We start from the raw sequence: 21,380 nt of genomic DNA, 5'->3' as shown, positions 1-21,380 counted from the left end.
TGCTTCTGCCCACCACTCCTCTTGCCAAGCCTACACTGCAAATCCCTAAGAACCTTCCTTTCTCCTCTGGGGACAGAGAGAGCATCTGAATCAGCTGCTCCTTTTACACATGAGAAAGTAAGCACCTCTGCCTCCTTCTCCAAGGTCATAGCTGGTGCAAAACTCAGGCCAGATGCTGTCTCTGTGAGCAATGTTTCCTTTAAAACATTTTTTGTTTGTGTCACACCATTTATACCGGTCTTGCTATTTCAAATCATGACAAAATATCTTATATTCATATACTTTTATTCTACTGAGATGTCGAATTTATTCCTTTGGTGAATCATTAAGAGAACTGGTTGTCAGAATTTATGCACAGATTTTGATTTAATCACACATAGAAAATTGTAAGATCTCTTACTTCTTCATATATACCAAGCTGCAGACAATTTGTTGTTGTCTTAGTTATGTTATTTTTCAACTCTTTTAGTTTGGGATTGGTTGTCAACTGAATAAATACTTTTGAAAAATAGGCTTTGATGAATGATACTTTGCTTTGTCAATTAAAAAGGAAAAAAAGAAAAGATCCATTTACCCTACATAATGCTTGCTAAGCCTCACAAATGGTAACAAATTATTAATATTTTACAATTGGAATCTTGAAATGGTGAAACACAATCTAGATTTGAGTATAGTAAATAAAGCAGAGCTAAGAAATTTTGATGATAGAGTTTTGTTTTTAAATATACTCATGACAACTTGATCAAATACTATGGATTCACTAAAAAATGCCTTCTTTCTATAGCATTTGATTTCTGAAAAAAAAAATCTATATCCAGGATCCTATGACCAGATATTAAAGGACTAACATATATAAAGGACTAACAATTATGGCATAATAATTACTTCACCACATTTTAGTAGGCATTCTCCCATCAGGTAACATACATGAGCTCCCTGCAATAGAAATTATTTACCAGATATGTCAGATCAAAAAATAATGCTTCTTATATTTGATAGATTTAATTCAGTTCTATTAGTGTTTATTGAAAACATATTATTCAAAAACCACTGCACTAAACAGTTTTTCACGGCAAAACATGTTATCTTGAAGGTATGTATAGAAATGGGTTTACAGGTGTCCTACCACCCAGCTCTCCCCTTGCCCCATATCAACATGGTAGATCCAGACTTCCTGAGGCACCAGAATGACTCACCCCAAACCATACAATCCTTCGAGCCTGGACTATCCAACCTACTGGAACAATTCATCCTGGTAATTCAAAAAGCTGCCTGTTTTCTTAGATTCAAATCGCCTCCACAAAGAAGAACTGGAGATTTCTCAAGATGCCAGATCACTAGGCCAAATTTTCAGAAGTGTGAATATTATTACAAACCATGGGAAAGTGCTACCTAATGCTTCCTTCTTACCAATACCTCCATACAATTCAGAGACTGGCTCCAACTCTAATCTCAAGTGTCTAGTCAGATACAAACCACAATAACTGCAGAGATAATCAATTTTTATTGAGCTCCACACTATTTCAAATAAATTGCTTTAAAGTGACCAAACACAGTAAGTTTTATTCAAGTTTAGCAACATTTATAAACTTTTAAGTTTTATAAACTTGTGTTTTACAATTAAGGTTCCTAGCCATCTTTCCTGTTACCTAGGACACGGGGCGCAGTGTGCCCAAAGAGACCCACAGACACGAAATGCTTCACAGTCTGTCCAATATGGCGACTCCCCTCACCCCACACACTCCTCCAGGAGAGAAATGCTGTAGTTTTGCTCCATTTGACAGAGCTGCATAGAGACTTAGAATAGCAGTGCCACATAATGATCCAGCCTACTGTCAGAATATAAACTGCAGGATTGTCTCTCATTCCCTCACTTGAATTTTCCTCATTTCCATTTATTTATAGTTTACATTTGTTTTAACTGCAATTTAATAGTAATGACAAAGCAAGAACTGTTCACATTTGAAAACATTTTTGTTGTACCTAAAAGCTCTATCTTGACTTGTTATTAGATAAAATTTAAGATGAAATATAATTTTTTGACTAATTTTGCACATTTCTTAGAACTTTTTCAGTGTGGAGAAAGAAACTACATGTGCTATATGGCTATGTTGCCTACCTGGTTTCCTTTTGGAGAAAACCTACAGATTCCTACCTCAAACTGAGAATTTGGAAAGCCTCAAATTAACTATGATTTGGTAGGAAGTACACAAAATTTTACAACAACATTAATTCTCATTAATTAAAAACTAAATTTGCTTTCATAACAGCTGCAGTTGAAGGAGAAACATATGTCACAAAATCAAAGAACAGCACATCAGAGCAACAAGGGAAAGGATGAAAAACATTGCTTTGAATAAATATTTTGCCTGCCATATATTTGAAATATGAATAAAGGTAAAATCTAATTTTTAAAGTTGCAATGTTTTATTTTCAAATTGATCCTACTGGAAAATTTTAGGAATTAGGTAGCCTACATCTGAGGCTGCTTTTAATTTAAAAAAATAAATTGAATATCCTTCTAACTTTTAAAACTAACATGCACATATACTAAAATAAAACATAACTGAATTTAAAAATGTGTTATAGCTTATTACCTAAACAAAAAAATGATAACAGGTCTTTAAGAATTAGTTTCTCTAATGTGTAAGAAAGTAGGATTGAACTTCTAAAAATTTCAGTCAGAGAAAATTTTCATGATCACAGCAATTTTCTGAAACAAAGGGTACTGATATCTATTTCACACTAGATGAATCAAGAGCTGTAGTTAATATAACTCATCTCCAGAATTATGTTAAAGTTTAAAATTAATTCTAGCCCTCTATTACTATCTGTTTACAAAATTGACTGTAAGATTTAGTGTTAGAAAAGCACAAAAACTAAATTGAAAACAGAGGTGTCATAAGTCCAGCTCATCTAATTTGACTTTTTTATTCTAAAATAATTATCAAATATCTAAATGCTCAAATACTTCTCTAGGCAATGTTAAAAAAAAATCTTTAGACACTAGCAGCTGCATGATTTATAGCATATAAAATATGGAAGTTTCACTCACAGTTTGTTTTTATTTTATTTTTTTAAAGATTTATTTACTTATGCATATAAGAACTGGGGTGTGGAGGTGAGAGGATTCACCAGAGACAGAGTGGGGAACAGAACAGGTAGACTGAAATACACTACTGAGGGGAGCAGTGGGTGAGACAGGAGAGGTCTGCCAAGCCATGTGGGTTGCTCCCTGGCGGGCTGGGATTAAACTCATGCTGCAGAGGCCTCTGATTGCTTCGTAGTGTGGTGCTTACCTCCTTGCACCACCAGGGAGGCCCCCCACAGTTTGTTTTTATTTATTTATTTTTTTAAGATTTATTTAATTATACAAGAACTGGGGTACAGGCCAGATGCGCGGAATGGTGAGAGGATTCACCAGAGACAGAGCAGGGAACAGAACTGGCACACTGACGAAGCACACTGCTGAGGGGAGCAGTGGGTGCAACAGGAAAGGTTTGCTGCGCCATGTGGGATTCTCGCTCCGCCGGCCAGGATTGAACCCACGCTGCAGAGGCTGCGGACAGCTTCACAATGCAGCGCTCAACCACCTGCGCCACCAGGGAGACCCCACAATTGGTTTTTAAATGAGTGTAATACTTCTTTCCAAGTCTACATATTAAAAATAAATATCAAAAATATCTAAGCAGTGATACAAGCAAGATTATACACATAATTGGAACTCCCAGATTCAATTCTACCTGACTAAGTACTTTAAAATGTGTTACTCCCTCACTCAGATTTCTGCATGGAAATATTATAATAAGAACAACTGTTCATAAACTGAACAGTTTATGTAAAAACACATGTGCAAAATCACTTCTCACAGGTATGGTTCCAAAGATTTGGTGTATCCAGTTAATATGGTAAGTCCTAAATACAGTTCAATCACCAAAAATTAGTATGATTAATTCTTTATTCATCATCATCATCATTACATGAATTTTTTTTAAGTTTATTTATTTACTTATACAAGCACTGGGTACAGTCAGAAGTGCGGGAGGGTGAGAGAATTCACCAGAGCCAGAGCAGGGAGCAGAACAGGCAGACTGACGAAATACACTGCTGAGGGGAGCAGCGGGCATGGCAGGAGAGGTCTGTTACGCCATGTGGGACCCTCGCAGGGGGCCAGGGATGGAACCGGTGCCACAAAGGCTGCAGGCAGCTTTGCAGCCCAGCGCTCAACTGCTGCACCACCAGGGGAGGCCCTACAGGAATTCTTTAAGTTTCAATCCATTGAACTGATTTTAAAACTCTATTTTAAAAATAAGTAATAGAACATAAACTTTAGTACATATACTTAACCAATGTTGCAGAGAATATTAGGAACAAAATAATCACACAAGATCAATGAGTTCATCAATTAACACTTTATGAGCACCTACTATGAGCAAGGCATCTAGTGTGGTGATTTCTTAACTAGTGTGCCAGGGCACACTCCCAGACCTGCAGTGGTTCCAGGGTGCTGAGGTGCTGATAGATACCATCATCTGGAGGAAGTTGTGGGGGGGTTTGGGGACTGCATGGAATTCTACCATGAACAGTTCTTTTCATTTATACCTGAACTTTTCTCAGAGAACTTCCAAAATTGAAGAAATAAAATATAAACTTTGGAAAGTTAAATAAAAATTCATAGTTTAAATAATATCAGAAGATATGTATTATATCATGAGGCAGAATGTACTTGAATTATTTTCTAGAATTTTTTTTATAAAAATGAGAAGAATAATGAGACTATGTGGTTTGGGATGATTTCATGTAATAAATGAAATTTTATTCTAATGGCAAAGAATGTGGAAAGGTCAGAAGAATAACCAAGGGACCCCAAATATGTGCATACAGTATAAACAAAAACACAAGGATCGTCTGGAATAGTGGCAGATCATGATGTCTAGAATGTGGACCTCACATCAGGAAACAGCAGGAGGAAAAAAAGGGTGATATTGAAGAGACCCTAGAGGCTGGAATAAGAGATTACATTATACCTTATTCATCCATCCATTGATCCTGCATATGTTCACTGAAGCCCTACTATGTGCAAGGCATCATTCTAAGGATACACTGGCAAACAAGACAGAAATCCCCGCCCTCAAAAAGCTTGCAATCAACTGATAGATAACAAGGAGGATACATGACTGAAGTACATAGTCTACTAGATTAAGTGTTACAGAGAAAAACAAAGAGGAGGTGCATGAAGACAAGAGTGAAAGTGGGGATTTGTTATTTTAAATAAGTTGATCAGGGGCCTCCCCGGTGGCACAGCAGGTTGAGTGCAGCACTGTGAAGCTGTCCACAGCCTCTGCAGTGGGGATTCGATTCATGGCTGGCCAGGGAGATTCCCACAAGGCAGGTAGGGCAGACCTCTCCAGTCGTGCCCGCCCACTGCTCCCTTCAACAGAGCTTTCGGTCCATCTGCCTGTTCTGCTCCCCACTCTGTCTCTGGTGAATCCTCTCAACCTCCTGCACCTCTGGCCTGTACCCCAACTATTATATAAATAAAAATTAAATATTTAAAACACACACACACACAAATAAGGTGATCAAAGGAGACTTTGCTGGTAAATTGACATTCAGCTGAAATCTTAAAAAGAGTGAGAGAGTTAGCCTTATTACTATCTGAGAAAAGAGCATTCCAGATTTGGAGAACAGTTTGTACAAAGACTGATACAGGAGTGTGCTGGGCAGGTTTGGATAAGAGCAGGAACATCAATGTGGCTGGACCAGCATGAGTGATGGAGAGAAAGGTTTGTAGAGAAGAGTTCAGAGAAGTAGCACTGGGCCCACATTATCAGCTTTCTACGATGCTGGCAGATCTTGACTTTTATTCTGCAAGAGATGGGAAGCCATTGGAGTATTTTAAGCAGGGAAGCCTGTTTCTAGTTCTAACATGTTGATTGTAAGATCAGATGTAAATCAATCTTGGAATTATAGGTGCCACCACTTTCCCAGCCTCCCTTGAACCTAAATCACTGACACTATTGTAAATATTATGGAGCTTAGCATGGCAGTGCCAGCAGCAGCACATCCTTCCATCTGAATTTCATTCCTTGTACTGTTAGAAAAAATGAGCTTGGATGGGTGCTCACAAAGTTCACAATCCTGGCCTTCACTGTGGGTGGGGAGAGCTACTGAATATTTTCACCAAAAGAGAAACAGAATCTTAAAGGAGTGGTTTAAAAACATTAAGTTGGGAGTAATTCATACAATGGACTGAATAGAGACACATTAAAAGACTTATGTAATAGTTCAGGTTCAAGATGATCTCTCTGGTAGCCCAAAGAAAGAAGGAAGGTACCCATGGTAGATACATATTGAAGGAAGAATCCAGATAACTTAAAGATAATTGAATATAGAGTATAAAATCATAAACAAATTAAATATGATTCATTTTTCAAATTCAGATGCTAAAGAGGTGGGAAAAAATTTTATAAAAATCTGCTGAAGTCATTTTTTGTTTTGTTAATCTGAAAATTAATTTAAAAATCTTTCCCAAATTAGGGAATTTAGAGAGAAAATCATAGATTTGATCATTGTTTTCCTTTCCTTCATTGAGAATCTGAATGATGGATTTTAACAGTTAGAAGGAACCTGAAGAATCATCTAAAGTCCATGATTTTTGATCTTCACTCCCCAGAATGCTAAGGATCTTCCTCAAGATTTATGGGGATGTCCTGGACTTTGCATTGTCACTCCATCAGAACAGATCTGCTGTGACCTTTTTATCTACTGTTCTTCCAGTTATGGTGCCCTTCACCCTCCAAATAACACATTTATCATCAATGACCAAAACCTCAAATCAGATGCTTGATGAAGCAGCCCATTCATTACAAGCACTCAGCAATTTTAATTGCCTAATTGTTAGATTATTTTTCCCTACATTTGGTCACTGTGGGGTATTTTTTTTGTTAGTTTTTGTTTGGTTTTTTGTGTGTTTGTTTGTTTGTTTGTTTTATTTAAAGGGCAGGTTTATTAGGGAAAGGGACAGAAGAGTAAAAGACATTTGCATAGACACAAGTGGGCAGGAAGAACTGCCCCAGAAGGGACAGGTTTGCAGAGAGAGGATTGCATGGTTGCAGGCAGGCAGCCTTGACAGGTCAAGGGCAGGGAGGAAGCTGCTGCTCTGCAGAGGGAGGGAGTTGGTGACAAGAGGCACCTGCATAGTCACAGGTGAGCAGTTGGAGTGCTGCCCGAGCCTGTGCAGAGACTGCACCGATATAGTCTTCTTCTGTTTGGAAGGAGTCACTCCTTGTGAGCTGTAAGTTGGTTGCTAATTTTGGATAACTATGTGGAATTTAAAAGGGAACAGAGATCCTACAATGGGGCTCAATCTTCATATATTACCCTTAGGGTCTGTTGGGCTCAATCTCCATATCTTTAGATCGAGAACACTAGTGTAGTCTGTGCCTCTGGATACTAGTTTCCACAACTGGTTATGCTAATCTCTTCTGCCCCCAGGTTTCTGGTCTTGTGGTGCCTCCTTTTAGCTTTTTTTCCTATTCCTGTCCTCCATCATTCCTTCTCTGACCATATCCGGCCCAAAATAATTTGGGGAGTTGAAGGGAGGAGGTCCAGTTTCTGTAGCTTCTTCCTGCTGGAGTGAGACATAGAGCTGGCAGATGCCACACCTCTTGCCTCCTCCTAAAAACAACAATGGGTAGCTCAGGGACTAGTGTAAAGGAGGCCATATCCCATATCACTGTGTTTTATCGAAGTTGTTCTTTTGGTTCTTTGAGAAGCTGCAGAGCAAGCTACATCCCTCTCTTCTACATGACATTTGTCATGTTTCCCACACAGCAAACATCCAGAATTGGCCATACTCTCCAATGATATGGTAACAGTGACTTCATTTCCATAAACGGGACCGTAGAAAGACCCAAAATTTCAATGTTCCCCAGGTGAGACTGAGGTAGGCAAAGTCCCTTTGCATTAGACCTGCTAGAACAACCTACTTGAAAAGAAATCTGGTGAGACTGAGGTAGGCAAAGTCCCTTTGCATTAGACCTGCTAGAACAACCTACTTGAAAAGAAATCTAAGGAATTATTTAAAATACTGGCTTGTCTTAGGAACAAACTGAAATTAACCCAAATGTCACAAATACCTACTGATGCTAGTATTCTTGACATAGAAGTCAAATCAAATAACATGTGGAATCATATGTTTTGTTCCTGTAATTGCCATGTGATTTTAGTTGAGTCTATTTTAACTTGAGAGTTCAGAAAGTATTCACTAACAAATTTAAGAGTACTCTAAGAGAGTAAAAAGATTGGACTCAAATACCATCATTACCAATCCTATCTGCTGATAGTTTAAAAGGAAAGCTTTTACGAGCAGCTGCTATCAAAAAGACCACTTAGATTTTATTCTAGATTATTTATGTCTGCCAGCATTGACAATCTCTCAACATGAGGTCATGACAATGATTCACTTTTAAGAGGTCAAAGATAATTTCCCAATTCTAAGGGAAAATGTCATATATCAAATAAAAAATGAGAAATAGCATGTGCTTTTATGAATTTAGTGTAACTTTAGTAAAACCTATTTCTTCTCAAAATTGTTTGAAAATATAATGCTTACAATTTATGCTTGCCCCACAATCTTACTTGTAAAATACAAGCCATTAGTCACAGACTCACATGTGCACACACACACATACACACACAGCTCATCTTTCTTTCCTATAAAAGAGAAGAGGACATCATGTGTGCACACGTTTTGTGTTAAATAGCTGCACTATGCAAGACCTTCAAGATAGTTTGCAGGGGTACATGTTTCTGAATCGCACTTAAAAAAACATATGGCATGTTCTTCAGCAAGGATTATTCAAATGAAGGGGAGTTTAATCCATTCTCAAATGAAAATGCCAATTTCTGCATTAATTCTTGACCTCTTTGAGTCAATTTTTATAATCTCCTAAATATAGCTACCACAAAAGGGAGGGCATGTCAATTATGTACCAGACACACAGTGCGTGGGGCCATGGAAATGTTTCACTTCATCTAATTATACTCTCTAGGTTTTCTATTGCTGAACTAATTGAACAGTTTAACAAGTCCTTTCCAACACAACACGATGCCTCAGGATGGGAAATGAAAAAAAAGGGCCCTTTTATAGGCCCTTGCTACTGCAAAAGACTTATAAAAGAAGCCTGGAAGTCAACAGGTCCCTGATAACTAAGATTATTTTTGATACAAAACTGAAAGTAGCAAGTAAAATATTCTTAAAAAATGAATGCAGATAATGCAAGCATGTTAGTGACTAGAAAATATAAACACAATCAAAAGCATCCTCTGTCAGATCTAGTGTCCACAACAGAGACTGTTCAAAGGCCAGCAAACCTGCCTGTCCTCCTATATTCTTTATTTATGTTGATGGTACCAGTCACCTTTCCAGTTTTCTTCTCCCCTTGTTTAGAGTTCTTTTAATGGAAAAATTAGAAAAACGAATCCCTATTAAGCCACTTATCTGACCGCCTTTTTCCAGTCCCACTGCTGCAAGACACATTTAAGCACATGTCAGCCTCTGCCTAGAACCAGAGCACTAGGTCTTCAAATCTTCATTCTTACAGCTTTTACCTCCTTCCTATACATGATACTAACCTTAGTAAATTATTCCTTAGGTCTGTTTGTCCCAGGGTATAATCTTTCTCATGATCTTTCTATGACCCCCTCACAAATGACTGAGCACCTTAGCCAAGAATCTCTTCTGGCAGGAAGTACTAAACCAGTCTTCACAGAGAAGCAACATTAAGTGAAGGAGGTAAGATTTTGACACTTAAGAATATGAATATAAGCTATAAAATCCAGTGCAAAGAAGAAATGGGAAAATATAATTGACAAGTGGAGGACAAAGGGTAGGGTTATTTAGTTTTAAAAAGAGATTTCATGGAGACCTCTTCATAAGTTGGAAGAACTCACTCACTGAAGCATTCAACAATTTTATTTTGAGAGTCTATTCTATAGACATGGCAAGATGCTAGGCATTTCTGTACATATAAAAACATATACTCTCAAAAGTTGTTATGTTTATTCATGACTACAACATAAGGCAAAGTATGATGTGTTCATAGAAGTTATACAACATTTAACAGGCATGAGTTCAGAAAAGGTAGAGATGATACTCTTCTGGGTATCTTTTTGTTGAAATACAGAGTTAAAATGACATGTGATATAAGATCAAACTTAAAAATAGTCCAGAGTGTTTTGAGCATTCAGAAAAAGGCAAGATCTTTTCTTGACAGGATGACAAAATATCTTTGTGGAGAACACTGTTCTGGAATTCAGCTTCAAAAGGAGAATAATTTCCACAGACAAAGAGTAGAGAAAAGCATGTTTAGACAAAGGGAAAATTGTGATCCAAACCATTAAGGAGGAAGGAACAATGAATACTGCAAAAGATTAGAAAATGTGGCAGACACACGGCATGTGAAGAAAGATGAGGACAAAAACAGTGAAGACAAAAACTACAAAATTAAACCTGACCACCTACCTAAAGATACGTTCCATCCCTCTTACAATCCATTCCATTTTTTAATATCTGTGAATATCAGACATATGATGGAGCTTTCAGTCATCTGGGAAAGATAATCTTACAGGCAATAATAGTAAATTGTCATATGTGCTATAGTAATGAAAATGCAAGGTGATTTGCAATGCAGAACAGGAAAAGGAAAAACTCTGATGGAGAATTCCAAGCTAGATCTCAGGGATAACTAAGCATGTCAACCAGGTGGGAAAATGAGATTTTTCAGACCACGTGACCAAAATAAGCAAAAGCCTGAAGGCAGAGGGCAAGATTTGTTCCAGAAACTGAACAAGTCAAACTGAACTGGAATTTAGACTAAAAGGAGTATATAAAGGAAATAAAAAGAACAAGTCGGAAAGCAGATCTTAAATTATTTTTATAAGCCACATTAAAGAATTTATAATTGTAAGGAATAAAATTTTAGGCATTATTAAGAAGCCATTGAAAAGTTTAAAGTCATGACCAGATCATATTCTTACTTTACAGAATCACTCCAAGTTTCCTAGGAGGAAGTTTTGGAGTGGGGCAACAGCTGAGAAAGGTAGACAAGTCAGAAACCCAGTGTGATTATCCAGTTCAAAGGTATCTTTCTAGTCTCTGGGAGTAATAGCAGAGAAAGAAGGAGATTGATATATTCTAAAGAGAGTTGTGAAGAGAGATGGGGTCTGGTTCTAAATATGAGATATTCTTTGAAGTATATGTAACAGAAATCATAGGAGATAATAAAATGATCTGAGAAATAACTGAGTCTATTCAAAGGAAATATGGTTTGGGCAATAAGATCTTTTGAGAAACACCAACACTTAATCAAAGGACAGCAGACTATGCTAGCTAAAAGAGAATGAAAAGAAAACTATAGGAGCGTGTAGTCTCAGAAGTCAAAGTAAGAGAATATTTCAATAAAGAGTGGTCAGTATTGTCAAGTGCTACTCAGAGAAGGAAAAGTACCATGAGAATTAGCAACGTGAACAGCCTATGGATCTTGGCAAGAACAATGTTCAGGAGAATGGTAAGAATGGTGGAAACTGAAGCCATTCTGCAGCTGGAGGAGGAATAACCGAAAGTGTGTATACACTGTTCTTCCACAGAATATGTTGATGAAATAGAGGAGAAAAAAGGGGGGGGGAGGGTTGTAGCTAGGAAAAAAAATCCAAGAATGTTATTTTTGTCCAAGCAGCAGTGAGTGTATTTAGTACAATAGGAAAAAAGAGTAGCTATGTCATACTTGAGAGTACTGTAGCAGTGGGGTATTCAAAGGTAAAAAGGAATAAGATGCAAGGCACTAATTAATCTTCAAAGGAGAAAGGGCACATATTCATCGTAACTGCATGGTGGGGCAAAAGGATAAGTGAGATGACAAGTAAATGTCTAGGTTCAATAGCAGATTGTTTAGTGAGAGCTCTGTTGGATTCTATTTTCCATTAGATAAAAGAAGCAAATCACTTCTAAGTGAGCAGAACTTAGAAGACTAAAGAATGGAAGGCTAACTAGAACAGCATAGTTGGACTGGTGTATCTTTGAAAGCTCATGTGAGGGTGGAGTTCCTGACCTTTTGGAGCATAATCTGTACAGTTGTGATCTCTTTCAACCATTCTCAGCAGCTTCTGTTTAGCTATAAGACAGAAATATGGATTTAACCAGAGTTATAGATTTAACATGAATGACTAAACATCATAGTGATTAAACATTCCATGTGGTATTGAATAAATAAGCTGTCGCTGTGGTACATGAAGAAAAGAGGAAACTCATACTAATTTAGGTAAATAATGTCACCTGAGATTTAAAAAAAAGTTCCTTCAGAAAATCTCAGTGTCTTAATACAATAGATTGTTTTTCACTTACATCAAGTTCACAGATAAGCAGAAGACAATCTTCCACATGGTGATTCAGGCCCAGGTTCTTCTGTATAGAGTCTCCCTTTTACTCCAAGACTTTGGGGTTCTTTGATAGATCTTCTGCATCCAACTGGCAGATGGGGTAGGAAAAGAACATGGAAGACTGTGGGGTTTAATGTACCAGATCTGGAAGTATCACTCATGACGCTCACCCATCTCCATTGGATTGTCATGTGGACACAGCAAGATGGTTTTGTGAAGCATCTCCACCTGACCTTCATAGTGGCACAGAGTCAAGTTAGTAGACTTTGCAATAACCTAAACATAAGCAAACAAACAACAAAAGATAAAGTTCTGACCTTTCTCCCAACATATCCCATCTCCTTTTACATGCTTCAATTATTTTTCATGGCACATGTAACTTTCTAACATACTAAGTAATTTATTAACTTGATATTGTCTTTCTCTTTCCACTATAACGTAAGTAAATGGAAGGCAGAGGTTTTCTTTCTTTTTTTTTCCCCCAGTGCTCTTTCCTCAGTGCCAAAAGCAGTTATGGCATATGGGGTCATTGAATTATCATTTGTTGAATGATTGAAGGCAGTGAGATTAATAACCTCCAGTCAAGTCAAAATGTGAAATACATGCTGGTTTAGCCGTGGAAAGGGAAAGAAGACTCAAACACCATGACAGAGAATTGAGGCTGGATATCTGCAAGAACAGTAGACCCAGGAGAAATATTTTATCTGTGGAGTGAGAAATGATGTCTGGTTTTAGAAATATCATAATAGAGATGAAGGTAAAATATGAAGGTGAATATATTCAGCAAAGCATTAAAAATGTAGAACCTGGTTTTAGCCCAAACATTCAGATTTGCAGTCTCAGGATGAGAATATTGAAAGGTGGTAGCAGCGTTCCTACCCACCTGTGTCTGTGCAGATGTTTTTCTCCACCATCCTCCTCCCTTTACAAAGCAGCAGAGGCAGCTGCCCTCCTAAGGCTGCCGCCTGTGACTGTGCAGGCCTTTCTTGTAAGCAATCTGTCCCTTTTGGGGGCAGTTATTTCTGCCCGCTTGTATCTGCGCAAGTGTCCTTCATTCTCTCCCTTTTTATAATAAACCTCCCCTTTTGAATATTAAAAAAAAGACTGAAAGTTATTCAAAGGGTAATGAAATTTTGCATAGCCAAAATTACATGATCTAATAGATCTTTAAGGATAATGAATCCGGTGGCTTCCTCTTGGGCAGAATAACAATATCACAACTTAATTCTACAAAAAAAAAAAAAAACTAAATGTAGCAGTTGTTATAACTGTCATATAAACTGTCACAATAATAATGCTGAAGTTAATGAGGATATTAAAAAAATTCTCATAAGGAAAATATTTCCTGCATCAATTAAATCATATCAGGGTATTTATAAAAAGTATACTATCTACACAAAAGAAATCTAATATGTGTTCTCTCACGGTTCTCCTGTTGAAAATTGATCAGTATCTATGCCCTTTTTTGGTGACTCTGGATTGAAACAGGCCTACCCCTCAAGAAATCCTGAATTGAACTGTTCCTTGATCAGACCATGGAAGAACAAATCATCTTTTTATTATTCTGTATCTTTTTTCTTGTGAAGCAGAAAACTGACAGTTTTTTTTTTCTGCATACAATATCTTCCTCATATGCATCTTACCCCCAAAGCAATAACTAAAACACTGGCAAAAATCAGAGTCAACAAATTCAAATGCTAGATAGAGGACTTAAAAATTTAAAATGAAATTTTCAGTAAACAACAATGTAAATTATTTTTAATTTCTAAATTAAAATTCTAATTCCCTTTTGGAATTTCTTGAAAATTAGCTGTTATGCAATTTAATAGGAAACATGCAGAAATTTTAATGCTATATCTACATGTAAAAAATTTTTTTTAAGATTTACTTATTTGTTTATACAAGCACTGGGTACAGTCAGAAGCGCAGGAGGGTGAGAGAATTCACCAGAGCCACAGCGGGGAACAGAACAGGCAGCCCAACGAAATACACTGCTGAGGGGAGCAGCAGGCGCCGCAGGAGAGGTTTGTCGCCATGTGGGACCCTCGCTAGCAGCCAAACAGGCGCGGCAGAGGCTGAGGGCAGCTTCGCAGCCCAGAGCTCAACTGCTGCGTCACCAGGGGAGGCCCTTAACAACTAGGTATTTTTAGTAATTTTTTTTTTTAATTTCTGTAACACTAGGATTCCCTTCTCCCTCCTCTACCCCCGAGTCAGATATGTCCCTGATAGTTCACCCACCACCAAATCATTAGTTGTTTTTTTAAATAAAGGAGTTGCTAGTAGGGGCCTCCCCGGTGGCTCAGGGGTTAAAATCTCAGTGATATAAACCTACCGCCAGCCACTGTGGCATAAGTTTGATCCCAGGCCAGGAAGCTAACCACATGGTGCAGCAGACCTCTCCTGTCTCCCTTGCTGCTCTCCTCAACAATATATTTCAGGTGATCTGCCTGTTCTGCTCCCCATGCTGCCTCTGGTGAATCCTCTCACCCCCAACATCTCTGGCCAACACACAGCTCTTGTTATGTATAAATAAATAAAATAAATCTTTGAAAAAAAATAAGAAGTTTCTAGTAGCATCTAGTAATTTCTAATAATGACGCCAATTCATGGAAGGCTTAGCATGATACTGAGCTAATACTTTCTCTTGTGTGATGTACCCTAACACAATCGTGGTCAAAATCAACTTTCCCAGCCTAGCATTAATCGTACAGAAAAGTAAATCCTCCTATTTTGGTGCTATATTTTTCACTTTTATTCATATAATAATATCAACTGCCATTACACTAAAATCATCTACATGACTCCATATATTTTACCCCCATTAGAATAATGTGGAATATATTGCAGTATATTTGAAAAAAATTGAAGTAAAATCAGTTTAATAGTAGTTCTGAAGGCTAATTTTTATATAACATTTACATACCCAGAGACTTGCCAAAATTGACAATATGAGTTTTAGGAAATATCTGAGCCTTTAGGAAATTATATTAAATTCTAAACTTTTCAAAAACTGATTTAAATTTTTTCATTAAAAAATGAAAGTTTCCATCTATAGCCAAAATAGAAATTTTCAAATCGAGCTGATTTAGGTCGCTTACCTCGGCCTCACAGTCACCGCCGCCAAAGCCAGTCAGTCGCATGGCATCCAGCAGCTCCTGCAGCCTGAGAAGCGGGCTGCTGAGAAGGTGTCCGAGCCTCGCAAACGAAGGAACCGGAGGTGGAAGCAGGCCAAAGAAGCAGCTCAGGCTGAAATTGAACAGTACCGCCTGCAGAGGGAAAAGGAATTCAAGGCCAAGGAAGCTGCGGCTCTGGGATCCCATGGCAGTTGCAGCACTGAAGTGGAGAAGGAGACCCAGGAGAAGATGACCATCCTCCAGACCTACTTCCTGCAAAACAGGGATGAAGAAGTTCTAGATAACCTTTTGGCCTTTGTCTGTGACATCCAGCCAGAAATCCATCAAAACTATCTCATACATGGATAACGGAAGAAGAAAGAAGTGCCTGTTCCATGGGTTGGCATTTTAGATACCATTTTAGATCCTGAAATATGAAGCTCTAGCAAGGCTTGAGTTATATTCTTCTGTAAAGGCATTAAATTATTTCCGTATATTATATAGTAGGTCCCTTCACTTAAAAAAAAAAAAAAGATTTATTTATTTATACAAGCACTGGGTACAGTCAGAAGCGTGGGAGGGTGAGAGAATTCACCAGAGCCAGAGCAGGGAACAGAACAGGCAGACTGATGAAATACATTGCTGAGGGGAGCAGTGGGCGCTGCAGGAGAGGTCTGTCATGCTATGTGGGACCCTCGCTGGTGGCCGGGGATCGAACCAGTGCTGCAGAGGCTGCAGGCAGCTTCGCAGACAAGCGCTCAACTGCTGTGCCACCAGGGGAGGCCCGGTCCCTTCACTTTTTGAGGAACAGCAAATCTAGCTCCTTTGTACAGACTTAGAGCTTATCCAAAGATTTCATCTTTTTATCTCATATTTTTTTAGAAATTTAATGGCTAGGCATTGTCTGTTTTCCTATGCTGTTAACTCAAGCAACATATATTTCAAAACTGACTTTTTCTTTCTTAGATGTAGTTAAAAAGAAGTTTTTTTGTTTTTTGGTTTTTTTTTAAAGAAAGAAAGGGATTAAATATTATTTTCCCTAATGCTTTCTTGAAGGCAAGGGGCTTTATCTATGAAAAAGTAGTAAATAGTTATTTGCAACCCATGTGAAGCAGCACCAAGCCTTACTGTAGTCCTTTCTGGCTAAGGCTTAGAACAATGAATAACTAGTATAATTGTTTTGTCTGCTTTTAGTTTCTCTTAATCAAAATTACTAGAAGATAGAATCAAGAACTTGTTACATGTTATTACTTGGTGTACTCAGTCATTTAAAAGTAAAGACTCTTTGTCATGTGGGAAAAAAAAGAAATTTTCCTTAATTATTTATTATAATGTACTAAAATAAATGAGCATGAATAATTCAATATAATTAGCTAAGTAGATTAATCAGAAGGTAAGATTAAAAATAAGGTTAAATAAAATCAGTCCTCAATGTATAAAAACTTTATTTCCAGAAGTTAGCTTACAAGTCACTTATTTTGAGCACATGGTATATTATTCCATAGGGAAAGAATGGTAAATATAATTGTCACTTAAAATAGTTTAATAATAAAAGTGTTTTAAAAACAATAACATTGAATGGGTTCTCAGACAAAAAGAAAATACAATAAAAGAAAGAGCATAAAATTGCAAATATTTTTAGAATAATGGTTTCCTGAAAATATTGATTTAGAATCATCATCAAGAACATCAGCTACAGGGGGGCTCCCTGGTGGCACAAGGGGTTAAGCATAGCCCCATGAAGCTATCCGCAGCCTCTACAGCACCAGTTCCATCCTGCACCAGGAAGCAGCAGACCTCTCCTGTCTCACAATGAGTTCGATCCCCAGCCAGGAAGCTGCCCACATGGCACAGCAGACCTCTCCTGTCTTGCCTGCTGCTCCCCTCAGCTGTATATTTCAGTTAGTCTGTCTGTTCTGTTTCCCATTCTGTCTGGTGAATCATTTCACACACACACACACACACACACACACACACACATGCAACTCTGGCCTGTACGCCAGTCCTTGTATGCATAAATAAATAAATCTTTAAATTAAAAAAAAGAACATTAGCTTCAGGGCCTCCCTGGTGGCACAGGGGTTAAAGTCTCAGCACTATCACCAGCCACTGCATCATGAGTTCCATCCCAGGCCAGGGAGCTAACTCACATGGAGAAGCAGACCTCTCCTGTCTTGCCTGCTGCTCACGTTCAATGGTGTATTTCAGTAGATCCCTTATTTTGCTCCCACTCTCTCTGGTGAATGCTCTTACCTCCTGCACCTCTGGCCTACATTCTGGTTCTTGTATACATAAATAAATAAAATAAATCTTTGGGGGAAAATGTTAAAAAAAAAAAAAAAACATGATCTATAAAGGCCAGACTTTAGCTCTGTTATCAGCTGTGTTACTCTAGGCAAGTTACTAAATGTCTCTGTGTTTCATTTTCCTCATCCATAAAATGGAAACAATAATCTGCACTCTTCATAGTATTATTGAAAGGACTTGGTATTCTAACATTAACTGCAAAGCATTTAGAACAGCCCCTCATTCACAGTAAGCTCAAAATACTATAAAGCTATTATTTTGCACACATTTCTGTTTAATATAATACAAAAACTAATAAAAGATGCTGCAAGAGTGAAAAATGTGGCAAAAACCTAGATTTTTATATTTCAAGCCAATTCTATAAGATCTTTACTGAAAGATATGAATGAAATCATATCCATTAGCCATTCTACTGCTTAGTGATTTTATACAGTCTTGTGAAGCTTTGCATTATAAAGAAAAAGAGTTAAATATGAAAACTTAAAAAGTATATGTTTCATTCCAAAATATAGCAAAACTTCAAATATGCAATGAAATTATTTCACAATGTCTTCAGAATCAAATGCATTAGAATATCTTTCATCTTCAACATATCTAGAGATTTAAGAACTCAAAAAGTTTGCAACATTATAAAAATATTATCTCAAAGCAAACCGAAAATCAATAAACCCCTCTATAGTTCTACCAAACTAACACTAAAATTAGTCTATCAATGCTAAAAAAAAGAAAAAATGCCTTTTATTTTCTGTCAAAGGAAAAAAAAAAAAAGACTGCTCACATTAAAGAGATTTTACCCACTAAAGATGTGCTTGTTGTTGAAATTAAAATAGAAACAGAGCAAGAGGTATAGGCAGACTCTGGCCCCACAGACATTTTATGTTAGCTGAGTTAGTGACCAATGCAGGACTACCCCGAGATGTCCCTTCTTTTACTTTCTCCAAAGAGCGTTTTTTCCTCAAATTTTATTGATTTTTCAATCGTTTGCATAATTACACAATTTTTTGAATACCCCTTCACATCTCCACCCCCCACCAAGACTCCAGTGCTAACACCTGCCCTCTATCCCTCCTCCTCCCCACCTACCCCTCAGGAAACCGCTGTATTTTTCAGTTATTTTTATTGTGTCTTGCCAGTTTTTTTTCTTTTGTAATTTATATTCCATTAATGAGAGAAACATCCAGTAACTGCCTTTCGCTTTCCGACATTTCACACAAGATGCAGAGGCTTTTCAGGGAAGAGCGATTAACTTTTATCACTTCCAATTACACTGTGACTCCCTGCTGTCTTTTACAAAGCCAGAGGGTGGCGGTGTGGTATCATTGGTCGACATTTTCTCTGTAAATCCTCAGCAGTAAGCCATAGTTATTTTGTGGAAAGACTCAGACCCCTTTTTGGAAAAAAGTTTTTAAATGCACTTTATTCTTCTCTTTAGTAACAGGTAAGCCCACCATTTAAGATGTTATGTCATTTTATTTTACTCTCTTATCAAGGAGAAATTTTAAACCATTAATACAGATGATTTACAGTGTGTTTTCTAAATCATTAAATGGTGGTGTTTTGTGTGTGATTTTTTTCCCTACTTCATGACAATAAAAATGAAAAGAAATGGTATATTTTATCCATACTATTCCAAATATCCACCATTTATATAGAAAGGCTTGTAACACCTCCTAACCCCAATCATTTTCAAAATATTGAAAGGCCTTTTTAAGGTTTTTAAGGTTTTACAAACCTTTTTAGAAAGTTTTTTCTAATCAAAAGTAAATTCAGTTTTAAGCCTAATCCTCTCTCTAACCCTCTCGGTCCTTATTGTGTCTGTTGCTCCTATGAGTAACGTCTTGAGGTTCGCATAGTGATGCAGACATAACCTGCCCCTAACTCTCCGGAACAGCTGACCCTCTCACTCTGTGGGTGTTACTAAACCATCTCCTTGGAAGCCTGCATTTCATCTGATCGGTGCCTCAAAGAAGAAAACTGAAAACTGAATTGGTTGATATAAAGATATAAGTTGGGTCACTTTCTTCCCCTCATTCCCATCTATATTGCCATCAATATTCTCCTTTAATCTTGGAATGACCAAGGATAAAAATCACAAATAGGCAGCCCTACCTTGCCTCTTCCACCCCACTTTTAATTCTTAATAAAGACAACATAAATCAATGCAACTCTTGGAAGACCACATGCAAGTGGTCATATTGTAGATGAAAAATGAAGTCTAAGAAGGAGCACACATTGGGAAGGAAGAGGTGAGATGCAACTTTGGAGTCTATCAAGGACACGTATGATCCAAGGGGCAGCCTCAGCTCAGTCCACCTTCTCTCAGTGAATGATGGGACTCTTGATAGTTTATGAGTGCCCCAGCTGGCACTGGCTGCCTTTCTGTCCATGCTACAGGCATCTCTCCAGGGAGACCCTTTGAAGCACTGGAACTCGGAGCATAGATATTCCTACCTCTTCTAAGTAAAACATGAAGCATGATGCAGGCTTCCTCCACGATCTGAAAGTAGAATGTTTATATGTGGTATGATTTGGTAGATTACTTGGGTGGTCTGAGAATGCTAATGCCACTAATTTATATTGAAAACATTTTGACTATTCCCAGAACCCCCAATAGGAGCATTCTACTTTCACAACATAGTGAGGAAAACCTATGCATGTAATTTTTGCAGTTTTGCTGCAATCCTCACCAACTACTGTCTTTAACTTATTTTAACCAGTGGAAACTGTGTCTTTTCCAAACACAGTCTTATGCCAATTCCCAATATGTTAAACAAATTAACAGTATTTTAAATAAAAATTAATTTCATAAACTAAAATTTATGAAATTTACTGATCAAAAGGCAGGTATGAAGGAAATAACTGTTCTAGACCAAAGACTGATGCACCCACATAACCAAATTTTATAAGTGGTTACATCATAGAATTTGAGGCAAACCATTCCTGACCTGCTTTGGTGATGCTCTACTTCCCTAAGAGACTAAAACAAAAATAAAACAAACAAAAAAGTGATTCCCATTGAAGCAAGTGGTTTCTAGTAATGAAAATACATTGACCTTTAATGCTTTAAAAACTGTTGCTCTTGAATAATATTCTTTCTTTCTTTCTTTCTTTCTTTCTTTCTTTCTTTCTTTCTTTCTTTCTTTCTTTCTTTCTTTCTTCCTTCCTTCCTTCCTTCCTTCCTTCCTTCCTTCCTTCCTTCCTTCCTTCCTTCCTTCCTTCCTTCCTTTCTTTCCTTCCTTCCTTCATGCCTAATTCCATCTTCTAGTTCCTCCTATGTTTAGAGTTGGTAGTAAATAAAAGCAAATATATTCCAACTTGGTTCTTTTTGAATTCAACCATTATTGAAGCTTGTCTCCAATGTAATATGACTTGTTTCTTTATTTCTATATTCTTTTTCTATTGTTTTCTAACATTGTGATACTGCATGCACTTAAAACAAATGATTTGAGAGAACATCTTCCAAAATTCCACAATAATGTTTAGTTCTTTTGTAAACAAAGGAATTAAATCAAGAAGAAT

General features: G+C 37.4%; 2 protein-coding genes across 2 annotated transcripts in view; both read left to right on the top strand.

Annotated features, from left to right (window-relative positions):
• The window catches only part of GRID2 (glutamate ionotropic receptor delta type subunit 2), a gene marked incomplete at its 3' end in the record, with an annotated part of 1,748,121 nt that overhangs the window by 1,712,997 nt on the left and 13,744 nt on the right, over positions 1-21,380 (top strand). The window lies entirely within an intron of this gene.
• Positions 1,157-15,923, top strand: LOC311171205 (V-type proton ATPase subunit G 1-like; the record flags this gene model as incomplete). The annotated part of the gene is made up of 2 exons (XM_084233867.1): positions 1,157-1,255; positions 15,531-15,923. The coding sequence occupies 2 exons, from the start codon at positions 1,157-1,159 to the stop codon at positions 15,921-15,923; spliced, it is 492 nt and encodes a 163-aa protein (XP_084089993.1).

Source organism: Talpa europaea, assembly GCF_964194135.1.
Source record: "Talpa europaea genome assembly, chromosome: 5".
NCBI lineage: Eukaryota > Metazoa > Chordata > Mammalia > Eulipotyphla > Talpidae > Talpa > Talpa europaea.
Note: the sequence above shows the minus strand (reverse complement) of the source record. Positions and strands in the feature narration are given on the sequence as shown.